Source organism: Lepidochelys kempii, chromosome 2 (genome assembly GCF_965140285.1).
Source record: "Lepidochelys kempii isolate rLepKem1 chromosome 2, rLepKem1.hap1, whole genome shotgun sequence".
NCBI lineage: Eukaryota > Metazoa > Chordata > Testudines > Cheloniidae > Lepidochelys > Lepidochelys kempii.
In genome coordinates this window covers 43243986-43264002 of record NC_136381.1, presented here as the reverse complement: position 1 = coordinate 43264002, position 20017 = coordinate 43243986, and the positions used below count along the sequence as shown (strand labels likewise).

The following is a 20017-nucleotide window of genomic DNA, read 5'->3' as shown; positions in this document are numbered from 1 at the left end:
AAATACCTGAAAGTAATCCAATGTTTTTTAATGGACTAGATTTCAGGTTGCCAAGTAAAGTGGGGGAAGAGGGGAGAGGTGGGGGAAGGGGAAGCTTATTTTTTCTAGATTGTGAAGAAAATCTTCCAAACGTGTATTCAATGTAAACTAGGGCTGTCAATTAATCGCAGTTAACTCACATGATTAACTAAAAAACAAAGAGTGGTGATTAATCACAGTTTTAATCCCACTGTTAAACAGTAGAATACCAATCAAAATTTATTAAATATTTTGGATGTTTTCCTACATTTTCAAATATACTGATTTCAATTACAACACAGAATACAAGTGTACAATGCTCACTTTATATTATTTTTATTACAAATATTTGCACTGTAAAAATGATAAACAAAATAAATAGTATTTTTCAGTTCACCTTAGACAAGTACTGTAGTGCAATCTCTTTATCGTGAAAGTGCAATTTACAAACGTAGATTTTTGTTTTGTTATTGTGACAAAGTTCCTCCTCTACTTTGGTGGGTCTTGCGCTTATTGGCGGATTTGCTCGCCTTGGATGCCTCTACTTCACAGCAGCCCTCAGTTTGGCCGTTTTCATGAACCCACAGTCCGGGTCAACTCCTCCTGTGTCTGACCAGGAGTTGGGAGGTTTGGGGGGAACCCGGGCCCGCCTTCTACTCCGGGTTCCAGCCCAGGGCCCTGTGGAATACAGCTGTCTAGAGTGCCTCCTGGAACAGCTGTGCAACAGCAGCAACTCCCTGGGCTACTTCCCCATGGCCTCCTCCCAACACCTTCTTTATCCTCACCATAGGACCTTCCTCCTGGTGTCTGATAATGCTTGTACTCCTCAGTCCTCCAACAGTATGTGTTCTCACTCTCAGCTCCTAGCGCCTCTTGCTCCCAGCTCCTTACATGCGCCCCACAAACTGAAGTGAGCTCCTTTTTAAACCCAGGTGCCCTAAATAGCCTGCCTTAATTGATTCTAGCAGCTTCTTGATTGGCTGCAGGTGTTCTAATCAGCCTGTCATCTTAATTGTCTCCAGAAGGTTCCTGATTGTTCTGGAACCTTCCCTGTTACCTTACCCAGGGAAAAGGGACCTACTTAACCTGGGGCTAATACATCTGCCTTCTATTACTCTCCTGTAGCCATCTGGCCCGACCCTGTCACATTATATAACTGCACTCAAAAACAAAACAATGTAAAACTTTAGTGCCTACAAGTCCACTCAGTCCTACTTCTTGTTCAGCCAATCGCTCAGACAAACAACTTTGTTTACATTTACGGGAGATAATGCTGCCTGCTTCTTGTTTACAATGTCACCTGAAAGTGAGAACAGGCGTTCACATGGCACTATTGTAGCTGGTGTTGCAAGATATTTACACACCAGATGCACTAAAGATTCATATGTCCCTTCATGCTTCAACCACCGTTCCATAGGACATGTGTCCATGCTGATGATGGGTTCTGCCCGATAACAATCCAAAGCAGTACAGACTGGAACACGTTCATTTTCATCATCTGAGTCAGATGTCATGAGCAGAAGATTGATTTTCTTTTTTGGTGGTTCGGGTTCTGTAGTTTCTGCATCAGAGTGTTGCTCTTTTAAGACTTCTGAAAGCAAGCTCCACACCTCATCCCTCTCAGATATTGGAAGGCACTTCAGATTCTTAAACCTTGGGTTGAGTGCTGTAGCTATCTTTAGAAATCTCACATTAGTACCTTATATGCATTTTGTCAAATCGGCAGTGAATGTTGTTAAAATGAACATCATGCTGGGTCATCATCTGAGACTGCTATAACATGAAATATATGGCAGAATGCTGGTAAAACACAGAGCAGGAGACATACAATTCTCCCCCAAAGAGTTCAATCACAAATTTAATTAACGCATGATTTTTTTAAGAAGCATCGTCAGCTTGGAAGCATGCCCTCAGGCACGGTGGTTGAAGCATGAAGGGACATATGAATCTTTAGCGCATCTGGCACATAAGTATCTTGTGATGATGGCTACATTAGCTCCCATAAATGTAAACAGACTTGTTTGTCTGAGTGATTGGCTGAACAAGAAGTAGGACTGAGTAGACTTGTAGGCTCTAAAGTTTTACATTGTTTTATTTTGAGCGAAGTTATTTTTTTTGCATAATTCTACATTAGTAAGTTCAACTTTCATGAGAAAGAGATACAGTACTTGTATTAGGTGAATTGAAAAATACTATTTTTTATTTTTAGAGTGCAAATATTTATAATTTATTTTTTAAGTGAGCACTGTACACTTTGTATTCTGTGTTGAAATTGAAATCAATATATTTGAAAATGTGGAAAACATCCAAAAATATTTAAATAAATGGTATTCTATTGTTTAACAGCGTGATTAATTGTGATCAATTTGTTTAGTCACTTGACAGTCCTAACGTAAACAGATTCAGGTAAATCTGGCTTCACTGCCGCTGCTACAGAATAGCTTTGCCAAGCAGCAGGAGAGTGATGCTGACAAGACTGGTCTGTTTTATTGCTGCTATTCAGAAGCCTCTGAGCAGCATTGAACTGAAAAGCTTTTGAGTATCAGAAGAGGCAGATGCTGGAGTTAGTTGCAGGGGAGGAGAAAGTAGGCTGGAGAAGCAGTCAAGTGATGGAGGCCTACCTGCTACCTCTTCAGAGGCTCTGATCATGAAGGTACACAATTCCTCTCCTGTCCTGCAGAGTAGAGGGGGATAGCACTTCAAATAAAATGGGACATACTAGCCAGAGGTTGGTATCTACAATGGAGTTCCAAACAAGGCAGTGACAGTACCTGGTAGAAATCCCAGCCCCTTTCTCCTTCCCAGCAACTCTGGAAGCAGGGGCTGGGTTTCTCACCATGTCATTGTCCTGGACCGCACTGGTGGGCCCTTTCTCCTTTGTCTTCCGTATCTACTTCTGTCCAGTAAGTGTCTGGTTAAGATGTTTTCAATCCCAGCTTCTGAAGAAAAATTAAAAGAAATATGTGTAGTTTAGCTACACAATCACTAAGGTAGAAAACTTAATGGTCTGCAAGGATTTGAAGGGTGTAAATACCAAGGAAGGAGTAAATGTTTAGTCAGGTGATTGGGAATAATGGGTTGAAATGAAGAAAAGGCAAATTGTTACCCAAGATCTGATATAGTGTGGAATAGCGTCCCCAGGGGAGTGGCAGAGTCCCTTCTCCAAGAGTCATTTTAAATGTAGACCAGATAAAGTATTAGAAGATATTTGCAGGGGCCAGTCCTGCACTTTTCAGTAACTGGGCTATGTGGCATAATCTGCCATCTGACTCCTAGTGAAACAGACGGTAACAAATTGGCTAATGACTATGCTATTGTTCTTCACAGAGTAGCAGTTGTGGAGGCTGTTTCCTTCCAGAACCAGCCTCTTTCTTACACCCTGCTGATGAACCCCAGTGGCCTTTTCAGCCTGAGCCAGGAGAGTGGAGAGCTCAGTTTGACCCATACAGTGGATTATGAGAGCGAGCACCATCTTTATCACTTTCTCGTGAAAGCAGTGGAAGCTGAGAGCTGGCTTAGCAGTGTAACTGAGGTACAATGAATCACTTGGCTTTACATGAATACAATGAATCACCTAACTATGGTCGCTATTTCCTCCATCAAGACTGTATTTAGTGATCTCATTACATACACTGATAATCTAAATAACACAAAGCTGTGTGTAGATTGGGAGGGAGGATGGTTTTATTTTCAAGGCACTGGACTGAGAATCAGATCTGGGTTCAGTTTCTGGGTCTGCAAAAATACTTCCTGTGTGACATTGTCCAAGGAACATTTTATCTTTGCCTTAATTTTAAAAACATAATCTGTTCAGAAAAAACAGATTTGCTGCTTTCTTACTCACAGAGGTGTTGTGGGAATGAGTTTGATAATGTCTGAGGGCAGTTTAGAGATATTACAGTAATAGGTGCAATAAGTACCTAGATACTCAGACTCAGAGATGTATGACTGTGATGCCTTATGAACTACAATGTGCTGAGCAAAAATAGCAAAAATATGACAAAGTATCTATAACTTTTCCTGGTCCACTTATTACTCCAAAGCCAAAGCTTTTTCTGTAATGCTGATTTCAGATTGAAACATAACATTTCATGCATTAAGATGTGAGAATTGATTTTTTTTAGCCAAAATTTTAGCTTTTGAGTTTTTAAAAAAATTACATTAATTTTTTATGAAAATAGGACACTTCCAATCGAGTGGTCCTGATTCTGATGTTTTTTTAAATGGCAGAAGGGGGAATACCTTGCCTGAAATTGGACCAAGTTTGTAAAGTATAAAATGTGAAAAACCTGATTTTGAGGTTTGCAGATTTCATAGCAAATATTTTGCAGTGCTACATTGTACCGAGAAGTTTTAGTGCCCAATGAACATTACTTTAAAATGGAAATGAAAATATTTTGTAAAAGTAAATGCATTGAGTGATCAGATGTGAGTGAAAGGGGTAAAAACTAACAAGGCTGACCAGAGCCAGTACATCCGTGCACTCTCACATTTCATTTCTAAAAAGCAGCAGGTCAGTCCTGGTGGGCCACTCTTCAGCAGACACCTATCATTTTCTGTTTAGTCTTTTCTTCTGCCTCCTGTCCCAAACAGGTGACAGTTCACATCACTGATGACAATGACTGCTCTCCAGAATTCCAGCACTCCATTTACAGCCGTGACAACATTCCTGAAACCATCCCAGTTGGCACATCTCTGTTGCAAGGTGATCATTTCTCTGCTACCTCTTATTCCGTCTTCTCACAAGAATTAACTTGTGACTGTAGTCTATATAATCTGATCAATTAAATTGTTTACCATGCCCACCACCATGGTATCTGAGTACCTTCCAAAAGCGCATTAAAGGATGTGACTAACATCTGTCATACGTTTTTTTTTTTCTTCTTTCTCTCTCAAGAGGGAATACTTTTTGTGGGGTTTTATTATGTGTATAATGTGCTGCATGGTGTCTCTTTCTTTTTAAGTCAGGGTGAAGAAGTGTGCCTTGCACTTGGAATGGAGGGTGGTGAGGTTTGAGTGTAGTTCTTATATTCTGCAGGATTTCAAGCCATAGTCATGGACTGACCCCCGGAGAAATCTGTCTCCTACACAGATATCTCCTATGCAGTAGTTAGTTGCATTGTTCCAGAGGAGCAGAACTGTTGACGTTCTCTTAGGGCTTGAGATGACCTTCTAGGTATCTTGAGCCTAGACCATTGAATGCCTTGAAGAGGAGGACCGAGATCTTGAACTGGAAGCAATATTCTATGGGGAACCAGTGTAGTGAGAGGAGGACAAGTTTTATGTGCTCATGGTAACTTGCGTGGCTGAGAAGGCAAGCTGTGGCGTTCCCTACTAGTTGTAGTTTCCTGTCGGCTGACTGTTTTGTGCCCAGCACCCTATATAAAGTATCAGTGCAGGGACTCAGGGACATCAGTGGTCTAATGTCTCTTAGACATATACTCAAGGAAGGAATAGCTCACCTCCCTGATGCCTGGAGGTGAAGCCTGATACCCTGTAGGCAGGGAAGGAATGTCATTGTCTGTCTGTAACAGAGTGGCAACAAGTAAAATAAAACATAGCATCAGCATCTCTTCCACTTCTGCAGCGCACCCTCCCGGTCATCCGAAACCCTTCCTCACATGGACATCTCTTGCAGCTGACTGCACAGCAACCTAGGCTCACGCCCCGTTAGTGACGCTGATTTAATTTGGCCATCTCTTGTCTTCAATCAATTACAGTTATTTTTCTGTTTCACACTCCATTACAGAAAGGCTGAAATCTCTTCAAATAGGCAGGCACTGTGGTTTGTCCATACACATGGCATTCACAGGTTTTATAAAATAGGTTTTACCATGGTGCAGTCGAATTAAAATGTGGTGAAGGAACAAACTTTTGAAAAGCACATGCAGTATATATTGCTATGCATGTGGTTTATCGTTCGACATTGTGTGCCTTGGACATGCGTATATTGTTACTTTGAATATAAACTTTGGAGTGAACAAGAAGATAAAAGTGCAATAGAAATGTCAGCTGTTGAAAGATTAGAGCAACAGAAGATATCTGTATACCAAAATAGCATCATAATTGCAAGGACGTTGTCAGCCTAAATTTCATATACTTATGTTACAAATAACATCATAGATTAAATCTGAATGAATTGTTTGAATTAATAGAAAATAGTTAAGTGTTTCACTCTTTTTATATTTCACTTTGGAAAATGAAACTGATTTTGTACAACTATTTTAAGCCACTTTTATTTCAGTCTTCCTTGAGCTGTCATATGTTTGAATTCATAATGTTGCAAGAAATTGTTTATCTGTTAAGCCGGGAGGGGGGGTTAGATTTAATGTAATGAAAACATTTATATTCACAATATGGTTTTAAAAAAATCTCTTACAATCAAATTTTAAAAAATCTAAATGTTGGAAGCTACAATAGTGTCCTTTTTAAGTGAAATGGAGTTCTCTGGATCTAATAACTTACAAAAAGGTAGATATGGAAAATATATTTCTACATGCTATACTTTAGCATTTCACAGGCTTTCACTCTTAACTTTAATGTCTTTTATTTATTTTTTCCCTTTTATATTTTGAGTAAATAGGTCTGTTATTTATCATTGTTCCTTCAATAGTTATTCTATGTTTTCATTTTGAAAAAGCAACAGTTTCCATCTGTTAGTTTAAACATCACATATGCATGCTGCTTGCTCTGTCAGAGTGCATCTGCATCATCACATCTGGGCATTCTGAAGAAGTGTTTAACTTTGAGATAAAAGCCCTCAGATCTACCAATTGGATTAATGAGTTGGTTTAAATTGACGCCAGCCCAGTGTTGGTGTGATGTGAAGCCTCTTCATTCCGTGAGAAAAACAGCATGGCAATTAAGAGACAGTGCTACTCTTTTAAGATCACTTTTGTTACAACAGTGTAAACTCCAGCTCTTTGTTTGATTGACTCCCGGGCCTCTGAACCGATGGGACATTGAGTACTGTGAATAAACATTTACTGGAGAAGAACATTTAATCACTCCTTGTACCTTTAAGCAGCAGTTAATTAAAAAAAATGTTAGCTATGACATAGCTAATTACATTTGAAAGGCATCCCCAGAGAGAGTTGGGTGGGGGGGTCAACAGTGATGAACACGCAGCAAGGCTTTAACATGGCTTGTGTGGTCGCAGCAGAGCACTGGGAGACAGCTCTCCCAGCGATCTTAAAAAACCCCACCTCCATGAGGGGCACAGCGCTGAAACTTGCTGTGCTCAGGGGTGTGTTTTTTCGCACCCCTGAGCGAGAAAGTTGCAGCGCTGTAAAGTGCCGGTGCAGACAAGCCCCTCGGGCCTTGACGCAACAGCGATTGCTTAAATCAAATTAAAAAAAAAAAAAAAAAGCTGACTCCACAAACATAACAACAGAAATGAGACAAAAAGCCCTTGGCCCTCAAGACTTTCGTCCACAGCTCCTTTCCTTGTGCTCTCTTGGAGGCAGCCTGGTGCTAGCTCTTCTTGCAGAGAATTGTTGCCCAATTGAAGTCCCAAGCTTTTCTGTCCCCTTGCTTCCTGTTTCTCCCTTTTTATACTTCGGCTTGCCCTCATTAGCTACAACCATGGTGGGCCTCTCTCCATTATTGACATTTCTCACAGCTGACCTGGGGCAGGTTTGATTTTGCTGTTTGTAGGCAAGGAGGGTTCTTAACCCCTTTGTGGCTCTGTGTGTTGCATGGGGTTTGTTGTCCCCATCACAGCAGACACACTATTTATGGCTGATATTGTTCCAACTGTCTATTGATTGTGTGATAATTCAGTATTAACTACTTGTACAAACAATGTCATGCTGCATTTTGGAACATTCTTTCATGGCAAACTCATGTCTCTGGGGTCAGTCAAATTTTTTTTTTTTTTTTTTTTTTTAGTTCTTGCAACAGACTGTGACTCTGGCTCCAATGCTGAGATCACCTACTTCATTCAAAGCACTGACTTTTCCATCACGCCCGAAGGGATCATCAGTTCTCACCAGCAGCTGAACTTTGAGAGAGCAAACCATATGTATGAATTTGTGGTCATAGCTGTGGACAAAGGCCATCCTCCTCGGACAGGAACTGCATCAGTGCGCATCAGAATGACTAATGTGAATGACGAGGCACCTGTGTTCTCTCAATCTGGGTAAGCAGAGTTTAAACCCTGGATTGTTTTCTGTGTTGCAATTCATACTAATAATCCTGATTATACTTTGCTTAAGGGGCATATCCTGCTGGTTAATAAGCATCTACTTGTGTTCTGAGCACTCTCCACTACCAGTGAAGTCAGTGGAATAACTTACATGAGTGTGTGAGGGATTGGACTGACAGGTTCCAGTGGTTCTCAAACTTTTGTACTGGTGACCCCTTTCATATAGCAAGCCTCTGAGTGCGACCCCCCCTTATAAATTAAAAACACTTTTTAATATATTTAACACCATTATAAATGCTGGAGGCAATGCGGGGTTTGGGGTGGAGGCTGACAGCTTGCAACCCCCCAATGTAATAACCTCACGACCCCCTGAGGGGTTCCGACCCCCAGTTTGAGAACTCCCGTTCTAGATTGTAAGAAGTACACATATTAATTGTGACATAACACATTGGATCCTTAGATCCATTGTTACATACAGAGATAACATAATTAGGCTATATTTAATGGAATGACTGAAAGATCTAACTTCTAAGGGAATATTTTTGGATGTGCTGGTGCCTTGGTTTTATGATGACTAGCCCTCTAAACACCTGAGCCAGAAGGAGAGGAGGATGGGTATGAAATGCTTGATCAAAACAAGTGTAAACTGAAAAAGATTGCATAGTAAATAACTTTCATTGGATTCTGTTTAGTTAAAATGCATTTTTCCCTTTGTCTGTTATAAATTTAAATTCTTTTTTGTCATAAATGTAAAATACAGCCATTTATAATAAATGGCTATAATGTATAATATATGTATATATAATGTATAATATGGCTATATGTATAATAAATTTATACATTTAAGATCTACAGTCCCATTCTATAAATAGGGTCTTTATACCATCCTCATCACAGCAGTTCACATTTGGGTATTCTGGAATCCATAATTGTATTGAGACTTTACCAACATCAGTCACGTGAAGTTTGTTCTTTTTCTCGTCCTCCCCCCCCACAGGGGAGAACTGTGTGTGCCATGTAGTTTAGAGTCTTGTTTTTTGATATTTTCCAAAAGGTCCTTAGAGGTATGCACAGAATTGCAGGATCACAATCATACAGTGCACACTGCAAACCAAAACTGGATTCTTTAGATAGTCAAAGGCTCTAGTCTTTAATTTGTTAAACTGTGGATGCCCAAAGGTAAACTATATCACATTCACAGTGAGAATTCAGACCATTGGCAGCTTGTTAATGGGATTAATAGCTATCCTGATAGTAAATATGCATTGATTGTTTATCTTTGCATCAGTTACAAAACATTCCTCTCAGAAGATGCTGGTCCCAGTACCTTAGTGGCTGCTGTACATGCAAAAGATCCTGATGGAGATGGAGTGTTATACCAGATTGCTGGAGGTAATGAAGATGGCAACTTTGAACTGGATAGCCAGAAAGGTAGGAGGAGAAGTTTTAAAACATTACCTTACCATAGGTTCAAACAGTAGCTCTGCTTTGTGTTCATGTTGAAAATAATTCATATAGTAATTGAATACATAATTATGAAAAAAGCAAAACCGCACCTCATTCATACAGTCTTTTTATGCTTTCTATAAATTAGAATAGGTTCCCTGTTGGGCCAGGCATTATAAAAAAACACAGTAAGACTTGGGTCTCTGGCTTAAGGAGTTTGCAGTTGAAGAAGACCAACCCCATCCCAACTCACCCCCAAATATAGTGATATAGAAATATGACATTTTTGTTTACATTATCAGTAAAATTGCACTTTATCCTCCAAAATCTAGGCATCATCAAACTGCGCAGGAATCCTCTACCCAAACTGAAAGGACGTCAATACATATTAAACATCACAGCAACAGATGACAATGCCTCTGGGGGACCTACCCCTCTGAGAAGCTTTACAGTGGTTATTGTAGAAATTAATGACATTAATAACAACAAACCTGTCTTCAGAAAGGTAAGATATCTGTCTGTAAACCTTCTCCTCCATATAGATATCATCACCTTGGGGATGATACTGCCATCTTTAAGGGGGGCTATAGCAGTGTGTTCTTTGCTTGTAGTAAATGTTGATTTTAAGGGATTATATTTGCCAGTATGGTAGATCCTCTACAATGGAATATACTCCCAGTTTTCTGCAGTCTTCAGTATTTAAATTGGAAAAGGCTCCTTTTCAGGAAAGCTTTTTCACTTCTCTAAGGCACTAAGTAATTGAAGCACATTTTCTTTCACACTCTTCTCAAATGTACTGCAAACCCACTGGAACATTTCATAGCTAATTTCTATAGTTCTGTATGTAATAATATTTTGTTCTATTTGTAGTGCACTTACTACAGTGACAGCACCTGGGTTCTAGAAAACCAGCCCCCAGGCACCTACGTCTTGCAGGTGGAAGCCTATGATGCAGACCTGGGACTTAATGGAGAAGTAAAATATGAGCTTATGCACAGAGATGGAGCTTCACCAGGCTTCAGTATTGATCCAGATACTGGTAAGTGGCTCTATGCCTGTTATGTTAAGACAGAATTGCAGTGAATTTGGGTGCATGCTTCTTTGGTATATTAACAGGGAATGGCTATAGCCATGTGGAGAACTATGTTTCCAGAACTGAGCCAACGTCAAACAGTCTGAAGTGAATGCTGAGGAAACTGAAAGCTTACCTTTAGTCTGAACACAGCAGAATCCTACTAAAATTATTGAGAAATCATACTTAATTTTTTTAAATGCTATAGGCATGATGTAAAATATGATAAATCTTTGGCTAATCTTTAACATCCAAAATAAATTGTATTTGATGTGGTAAATAGTAAAAGAATCTAGAATATGTGGGTGTAAGCCTACACTGCTTTAGCTGGCAAGTCAGCAAGGAAAAACAGAAACCCCAATTTATCGGGGTATAAGACTATTCTGAAACATTAACTTTACCTTGGGACAAATCTCACTGTAGAAATATAAATAGTCTGTACTTTGCAGAAGAGGAAGCATGAATGGATCTACAGTTCTACTTGAGTGTATATTCACCCCTTTGATGTGAGCTAACAACTCTTTGAACTGATTAATGTCTGATAAATATAGATTGGAAGTCCAGAATTCAGTTTTAAAATACTACAAATACAGTGGGTACCGCACCAGAAGGAGATGGTGGTAAACACTGCCATGAGTGTTGAACTAGAGAAATACTGTCCCTATATAAATACAAAAGATACCCTCAGTGCAGAATGGTAATTCAGGATGTTCACACCTAAATATCTCTGACCCAACTATGTAACAAAGAGACCAAAGCCTGAGATGGGAAAGGGCAGAAGGTACAGGTTAATTGACAAAACTGAGATGCCAAGAAAGAAGCAGTTAGCAGAGTGAGACTTGTATTCTCAGATGGAAGTGCATCTTTGACAAACTTAGCCATAACTACAATATGTTACTCTATTTTAACCTATTTCATGAGGCTGTTAACTAAAATCATCTTTAGTTTAAGATTTAGGTATGTCACTTACATTTGCTGGGTATTGATTTTTCACTTAGCTGTCTTTGAAATACTCTGACTTAGGTTGTCGTTGAAGTAACCTCCATGGAAATTTCTTGGAAACAAGGGAAACTAACTTCTTTTCTGGGTGGGGAGAGGGAAGTGGGGTAAAAGGTATCTAGCCTGAAGCTCTCTGTCCAAGTGGCCAACCTGAAAGATGCTGGCTCTCGACAGTAGTGGCACAGTTAGTGCAAGCTGGTGACTGCGAGGAGTGGCAGAAACAGGGAACCTTAAGTTAGTCATGTTTAATCAATACCTTGCACAGTGGTGGTGCAAGTAAGCTGAGCAATGTGGACCTGGCGTGTCCCGTTCTACTACCTACTGTGTAAGTGATGCCTGATGTGGTTTTGCTGGCTTAGTTATGGCATTGTATGTATAACACACATAAGGTGTTTCTGTTTCTAGGGATCATCACTACTACTCAGAGCTTTGACCGAGAGAAGCAGAGAGAGTGTACGCTCTCTGTTACAGCTACAGATCAAGCTCAGGAGCCACTGATTGGTGTTTGTCAAATCACCATCTTCATTGCTGATGTCAATGACAATGACCCGAAGTTTGAGAACAGTCGCTACCAATGTGAGTGATTTAACCACGCACCCTCTGTCCTAACAGCACACAGTGGCGTGAACGTGGTTAACAGATTGAGTTCTTTTTGAAATACAGCTATCTGTGAAAATAACTCTTCATGCTGGTGACTGTATCTCTCTTAAAAGGGATCAATTTTTGGGTGGCCTTATTCACTATTGACTGGAACAATGCTATATGGTTCAAGTTGACTTGTTTTCCAAGACACAGTGGAGGTGACACTCTTCACCTTTCCCGGGGTAGTTAAATCCTGCCTTTCTGTGTGAATCTCTTGGTATCTATCCTGATCAGTAGGAATGTGTCTGTTGTATGTTTTTCTGAAGGAGTACATTCAAATATATGGGACAGCAAGATAGGTTGGCAGAATGAGTCAATATTCCTAGACCAGAACCTTATTTCTGGGACTCCTTTAACCCTAAAGTAATAGGGAAGGTGAGACTCCAAGGAGCCTGTAATCTGTCCTGACACCTCCTTGGCGTGAAAACAAACTTTGTGGAAATTCAAGTTGCAGTGGGGAAGGTTTAGATTGGATATTAGGAAAAACTTTTTCACTAAGAGGGTGGTGAAACACTGGAATGCGTTACCTAGGGAGGTGGTAGAATCTCCTTCCTTAGAGGTTTTTAAGGTCAGGCTTGACAAAGCCCTGGCTGGGATGATTTAACTGGGAATTGGTCCTGCTTTGAGCAGGGGGTTGGACTCGATGACCTTCTGGGGTCCCTTCCAACCCTGATAGTCTATGATTCTATGAAGGGGCTCATGAAAGGCCTTGTCTAGGCTAGGATAAAAGGTGGTTTTGTTTAACTAAAGGTGTTAAACCCTTTTAAAATCCCTAATGTGGACAGGGCAAGTTATATTTTAACACCTGTTAGCTGGCTGTGGCAAACAGTAGGGCACAATCATTTAGCACTTTTTTAAAAATGTGTAAACTTGTCAGTACCTAGTAGAAACAGGTTTTTAAGTAGCACTTAATTAAAATGTGTTGGCCAACATGCTTTAGGAAAAGGAGTGTGTGTGGCGGTGGTGATGTGTGTGGATTTTGTTGTTGTTTTTTATAAGTGCCTACTTTGAGCTAGGCATGATGCAGACATGTGCAGTGCAAACTTTTCCAGACCTGCTAGTGCACCCTAATCTCAACTTGCAATACTGAGTCTTTTGAACTTAGACAGACAGCCAGTTGTCGCAATTTCTGTGCTTGTTCTGATGTGAGGAATAGGGATTAGGAGGCTGTCAGAATTGTCACAATGTGGCTTGAATTAGATGTGAATGCAAGCAATTAAAATATGACTACATTTGAGGTTTTAATAAATCCCAATTCCAGCAAAACTCAAAAGGACACATTATTTCAAAGGAAAAAGAAAAGGAGTACTTGTGGCACCTTAGAGACTAACCAATTTATTTGAGCATGAGCTTTCGGAGGAGCACAGGAATTGCCATACTGGATCAGACTTAATGGTCCATCTAATCCTCTACCCTGTGTCTGACAGTGGCCAGCACCAGATCCTCTGAGGGAAGATGTCAGAGACCCCAGACTGAACAGTTATGAGTAACCTGCTCATAGAAGTAGTGAATTTGGTATATGTGAAGTAGTGAATTGGGTATGTGTGAAAGTTACCTGATTGGTCACCAGTATGGTTCCTGAGGACAGGCAGATCACAGGCAGCTGTGTTTCATTTGTGATCTGGAAGGGACTTGCCAAAACAGTAACATGGTGAGATAATGTTTTTTTGTGATGCAGATATCTGTTCCACTAGGAACTGGACTGACTCTAATAACTCTCATGGGTCACTAAACTCACTGGATGACAGTCTCTCTTGGTCACTACTGTCCTGGCCTGGATTCAAATCAGTTGCCTAGAAGTGAAAAATTCTTCATTACCAATCCATTGAGCTGTTCAGTTTCCCAAGAAATCTTTGTTTATTTAAATTGGAATAAGAGTATATGGATCTAATTTACTATAATGTATTTAGCTTCAATTTTGAAAGCTTTGCATAGAGAGAAATTATAAATTTCTTATGTATTTGATTGGTAAGAGTTTTACATTTTTATATGCAGGCATCTGTTACCTTAGCTTAAGTTAACTCCCATTGCTTGTCTTCACAAAATTATCGGATTACTATATAACTGTTCCCTTGGTCCCTGCAAATAACTTCAACATCTCAGCTGTTCACAGGCTAAAAAGGCAGTAAGTCGGTTCAAGAAAATCATGTCTGTGGCTACAGAAATAGTCATTTAGGTACTCTGGACATATTTACAAAATGTAAAAGTGAGAAACTTAGAAAAGCACAGAAATGTATGTTAGTTCTGTTCACTGTTTCTATAATGAGAAATTGAACCATGAGTAGGACAAGAGTAATATCTGTTTGTGAACTTGGACTTCATCCAAACTCCAGTATATTAAATTTACTTAAAGACCACTCATGTAATTTCATGTAAAGAATATATGTATATAAAGCATGAACATGTTTAGGTTTAGTGGTCTAATGCTCTTATATTGCAGAAATGAGTTTGAATCTGGCTTTAAAGGAAGTCAGGAGATGTGAGTATTTTTGGACAACTCTAAATAAGCCCCTATTGTGCTGCAGCAGTTGGAAAAAAACATTAAACTATATCCAGCATTTTCTATCCCATTCCTTATCCAATTTAATGTCAGTATTTAAATTAATAGAACACCTTCACCTGACATACAGTATTCAGTTCTGGTATCCCTATGACAAAACAGATGCAATGGAAATGGGGAAAGGATAAGGAGGAATTTCAAATGAGCATTGAATTATTAGAAGTATGGATAAACTTGCACATGAAGAAAGAGTGAAAAGACTTAGGAGTTTTCTGTGTAGAGAGGAGCCATAGAAGGGGGCAGAATAAAGGCTTTAAAAGCAATGAATGGGATAGATGAGACCCTGCTATTTTCATTCTTTCATAATACAAAAACAAGGGAACATTCCATGAAACTGAAAGGCAGCACATTTATCTCTGATAAAAAGGAAATACTTTTTTAAACAAAACAAACCTGCAAAAATTATTGCCATGAGGATATTATTGAGGCCAAGAGTTTAGCAGGATCCAAAAAAGGATTGGAGGCGAATGAGAGTGTATGTCAAAGGGGAAAGAAACAAAGAGTTCTGGAACTGATATAAACTGTCACACTTCGCAGCATCAACCAGCCTTGTAGGAGGTTAGGGAGAAAGTTAGACTTTTCCATAGCTGTCCGCTTCAGGATTTCTTACACCTTCCTCTGGATCATCTGTACTGGTCACTGTCAGTCACAGATTACAGTGGTGCTTTCTAGCTTTGGAATCATCTAGTCTGACCACCTGTGTAGCATAGGCCATAGACCTTCCCCAAAATAATTCCTAGAGTAGAGCTTTGATGCTGGTGTATATGGTGCACTGGTCCAATCTTGTATAGCAGTAGCTATGTTTCTGTCTACGAGTGGACTTTGCAAGCATGATACCACCACCACTCAGTTTGGTATGAATGATGGGACAGAAGTCCTAACAGTGATGTAAGGGTTTTGTAGGACGGCACAGGGAAGTCTTGACAGAGGGGAGGGTCATGTATGTTTGAAGGTGAGCCTGACTCAATGCCTTCAGCCACACTTTTCATTCAGTGCTACCAGTATCTGCCTTTCATGAGCATTAAAACTGAGGTTGAATTTTGGGTTCAATATAATGCTGATGCTTCTTGGTGATTGAGAAGCTTCCTGCTCCCTTCCTCATATGGGGAGCCAGCTAGCAAAAAGCACTTCTTCAGGATTGGGAAACTGTTCTGTCCCAGCCCTGGGGCTGCTCTGACAGTGTGTTCTAATATTTGTCTATAAGCAATCAATGTTTGTACGTCATGGAATTAAAAATACTGTCTCCTCTTTATAACAAAATCAAATGTAATTAGTCATGGGTTTCTAATGTTACTGGTAACTGCTGGTGCTCTATTCTCATATGCTATGACCTTATTCAAATACTTTGGTTTAAACAATTCATCACTATTAATTATCCATACATGTCTGGAAGAGGCTGTACTCAAATGTTAAACTGTATATAATAGTGACATCCTGGTAATAGTTACAGAGGTACTTATCACAAACAAGGAACACACGATACAATGCAACATCCTTTCGAATTCAGCTTTGAACCTTTTGGTACAATGTATTTTAACAGGATACTATTCTCAGAACATAAAATCTATTACAGGACAATTGAGACTCTCTTGTAGTATTTACTAGCAATAAATTCCATTGCTATTACTTTTTTTCAGTACCAGCAAACCACCTCCAGACATACTTCTACTTGTAAGATTGGCATGACTAGGCCATTTATTCTTTGGCAGTCACATTTTGGTGGGCAAAGAAAAGTGACTTAGATGAGAATAGGGAGCAACAAACGTGCTTCACTTAACAGCTTTCATAACTGTACATAATACAGTAGGGGAAAACCAAGAGAAAACTTAGATATTTTTGTGTTGCAATAATTTAAAAGCAGCATAATCAAAACAACATTTATTTTAGTTGAACAGACACCTTTGATATTTTACATATTATATTGACTTACAAAGTGATGGTAATTCTAGTTTAATGTGAAACCAACTTCTCTGGAATACTGGTTCACTTCGTATAAAGGAAGGCCTAACCCTGTTCACCTACAAATATAGCCAGGTCTTTTAGGCTGTTTCACAGCTCATATGCCAGTGTGATTGTGCAGTCGTGATCTGTAAACTGGAAATACTGCCACACTGTTCTGTGATCTTAGCACTGACCTGGAGCTGAGAATTGTAAGTGTCCCCTTTACTTCTAGAATTGCCAGATCCAGGAATATTGCCTTTATACATGAGAATGAGGCCTGCTGAGAATACGTCTCCTCCTTTTTTCACAGACTTCCTCCATGAAGACACCCCAGTGGGCACAAGTTTCCTCCGTGCAGCAGCTCATGATGATGACCAAGGTGTGAATGCTGCCATCGTATATTCCATGTTACAGCAACAGCCAGAATACTTCCAAATCAACCCCAGCACCGGCTGGGTATATGTGAACCATCTGATCTCCCAGGTAACAGGACTCTTGTAATTCAGAATGTAACACAGCTTTCTTCCTGTGGAATATGTTGCAGAGAGTTAATCTCAATCTGTTGATCTGTGCAAATCAGTTTTTAGATTTCCTTAAACTTTTTGTTAAAACTACTTTGTAGATAACTCGAATCAGCCGGTATATTGTAGCAACAGATGGAGGCAACAGAAGCAGCACTGTGGAGCTGACTGTAACTATCACTAATGTACTCAATCAGCCTCCACGTTGGGAACAGAGCGGATACCGGGTTACAATCCCGGAGAACACTATTCGTGACACCAAGATAGTGGTATGCTATAAGAGAACCTCCTTCTCTCTCTAGAATAGCCCCCTCTCCCTTCCTTCTGTCCTGTCTGTGTACGTAGATGGATATACATGCCTTTACTACCTTGCGTTGTGACCCTATCAGATTTCACAAGCTGTGTGCTTTTAGCTTTACGTGGGATATCTCCAAGGAAATTCCAGAAGCTGCTGGAGATGTTGTGACTCCGAAGGCTGCACTTTTCTCTGTTGTCCTGTAAAGCCAGTGCCCCAGCAAGGGGTCCTCCTGGAGGGAGCATCTTTTGGATGAGTTGCAAAACTGAGGCTTAGCCCATATTAAAAATCCTAGAGTATTTTCCACAAGAGTTGAGCTGTGAATTCCAGGGTCCTGACCAAATTCCAGCTTGAGTGATTCCATTCTGCCTACCTGAGTTCTCCCTGCAATTTTCAGTGCCGCCCATACCTGCTGTTTTAGTGGCAGAGTAGCTGTGCTGTATTTCAGCAGTGGATGAAATGTGTATTGTTTATTTTTCTTCGTCAAACAAGTTTTTTAAACTGGACACACTGATTGCTTCATCCCAGGCAGTCTTTTCTGTAATTGCTCATTGATTCCTACAGTTCCTTTTCATCTCCCAGGCCTCTGATCCAAGCATTTGGAAACAATTCGTTTTATCCAGCCAGGCTCATGCACAGCTTGCAGAAGAGTGAGATCCTCATAGTAATCCCCCTTTGGATGTTTTTTGGGGAAAAAGCTTCCTTTACCTGAAGGTGGTGTTCATACCCTTTGCCATATTTACAGAGCAGGGAAATTTAATATTGATTCAAACTTGGAACCACAGCAAAAGCAGTACAAAAATTAGACAAATCTCCAGAATGAAGGCAAACTGTCTGTCTCGTCATGCATGCACAACCCCAACCCCCCAAACTGACATCTTAATACTCAGAATCATGCACTTCATAAACAAATACAGTGGCTTTTTGTCTCTTCAGACTGTCAAAGCCACATCCTCCCTTGGTGATCCCAGGGTTACATATAACCTGGAGGAGGGTCAAGTTCCAGAGACTAACATGCCTGTTCGTTTCTACCTGAAGCCAAACAGAGTGGATGGATCTGCTTCTCTACTAGTCTCAGAACCACTTGACTTTGAGACAACTAGGTTTTTCACTCTGAGAGTCAGGGCACAAAATGTAGCAATGATTCCTTTAGCTTCATTCACCACTGTCTGTATTAATATAACAGGTAAGTACCACTGAATTACTGTAACTAGAACAGGTAATTTTAGAATGACACTCAAAGTATTTCTAAAATATCAGTACTAGAAATTATGGAATGAAGCCTGGACTTAACAGCATAAGATTTCTTTTGAGTTTTAAGACGTGCAGTAGTAGAAATAGTCTTTTCATCTGAAGAAACCACAAAGTGTGATTTAACAAGTGGGATGTGGTATTTAAAAACATACACTTAATATAGAAATATCTGCACTAAAAAGTAATGCAGTGCTATGTAAGTGTAAAATTAAAGGAATCCTTCTAATGCCAGAAATGGCCCAGTAAGTGTTCCAATTCTAGTGAGAGAAAAGTGTAGTACTGGAAATATTTCATATATTAGGGATATTTGGGGATTACTGAAATGATTAACTCTTGGAACAGGACAGCAAAAATGCATACCTAGTAATTGTTAATTGTCCCTTTAAAAAAAACAAACAAACATCTTTGCACTTTTAAGGAAAAAAACCCTACTATATAATTTCACAAATTATTAAAATTAAATGTTACTTGTTTGTCCCTCGTTAGTTAATATTACATACACTTGTGTAGTGGGTTAGCAGTGGTGTGGGTGTGGGTCAGTGGGAGGCCACTCTGCCTCACTACATCAGGGTCATCAGAAAAAGATACGAAAAAGTTCATCTTTACTAATTTTGCTACCATATTTGCACAGTGAAAAGTATGTTAATCTATGGAGCTCTTCCATAATACACCAAAACACCTGTTGTTTATTTGTGTAGTGGCTAGTACCTAAAGTCAGGACCAGGGCCCTATTGTGCTAGGCGCCACACACACACACACACACACCTCCCTCCCTCCCTCTTGTGCTAGGCGCCACACACACACACACACACCTCCCTCCCTCCCTCTCTCTCTCTTTGGAACAGAGAATGTCTTTTGAAATGAAAACATTCTGTGCTCAAAAGAGATTACAATCAAACTACCACAAATCAATATTCATTAGTAACATTGTTCCATGGTCCTATTAATAGTGTTGTAACTCAGTTTAATGGCAACTTCATTTTAGCCAGGAACAAAAATGATTTTCCAGTAACGTAAAATTCGAAACAAGAGATTCATTTTGGGGTGGGGGAAGGGAATGCAAGTTAAACCACTTTTAAGTGGGAAATTAGCTACCAGAAGTCCTCAACTTATAAAGTATGAC

General features: G+C 39.8%; 1 protein-coding gene across 1 annotated transcript in view; it reads left to right on the top strand.

Moving 5' to 3' along the window:
- LOC140906500 (neural-cadherin) overlaps nucleotides 1-20017 on the top strand; it is a 98494-nt gene that overhangs the window by 49097 nt on the left and 29380 nt on the right. Inside the window, exons 4-13 of the mRNA XM_073330553.2 lie at nucleotides 3346-3550; nucleotides 4612-4723; nucleotides 7909-8158; nucleotides 9453-9595; nucleotides 9943-10115; nucleotides 10481-10649; nucleotides 12087-12257; nucleotides 17135-17307; nucleotides 17447-17614; nucleotides 18577-18826. Of these exons, the coding sequence (XP_073186654.2) occupies nucleotides 3346-3550; nucleotides 4612-4723; nucleotides 7909-8158; nucleotides 9453-9595; nucleotides 9943-10115; nucleotides 10481-10649; nucleotides 12087-12257; nucleotides 17135-17307; nucleotides 17447-17614; nucleotides 18577-18826 (1814 nt within the window). The remainder of the gene's footprint in view (nucleotides 1-3345; nucleotides 3551-4611; nucleotides 4724-7908; nucleotides 8159-9452; nucleotides 9596-9942; nucleotides 10116-10480; nucleotides 10650-12086; nucleotides 12258-17134; nucleotides 17308-17446; nucleotides 17615-18576; nucleotides 18827-20017) is intronic.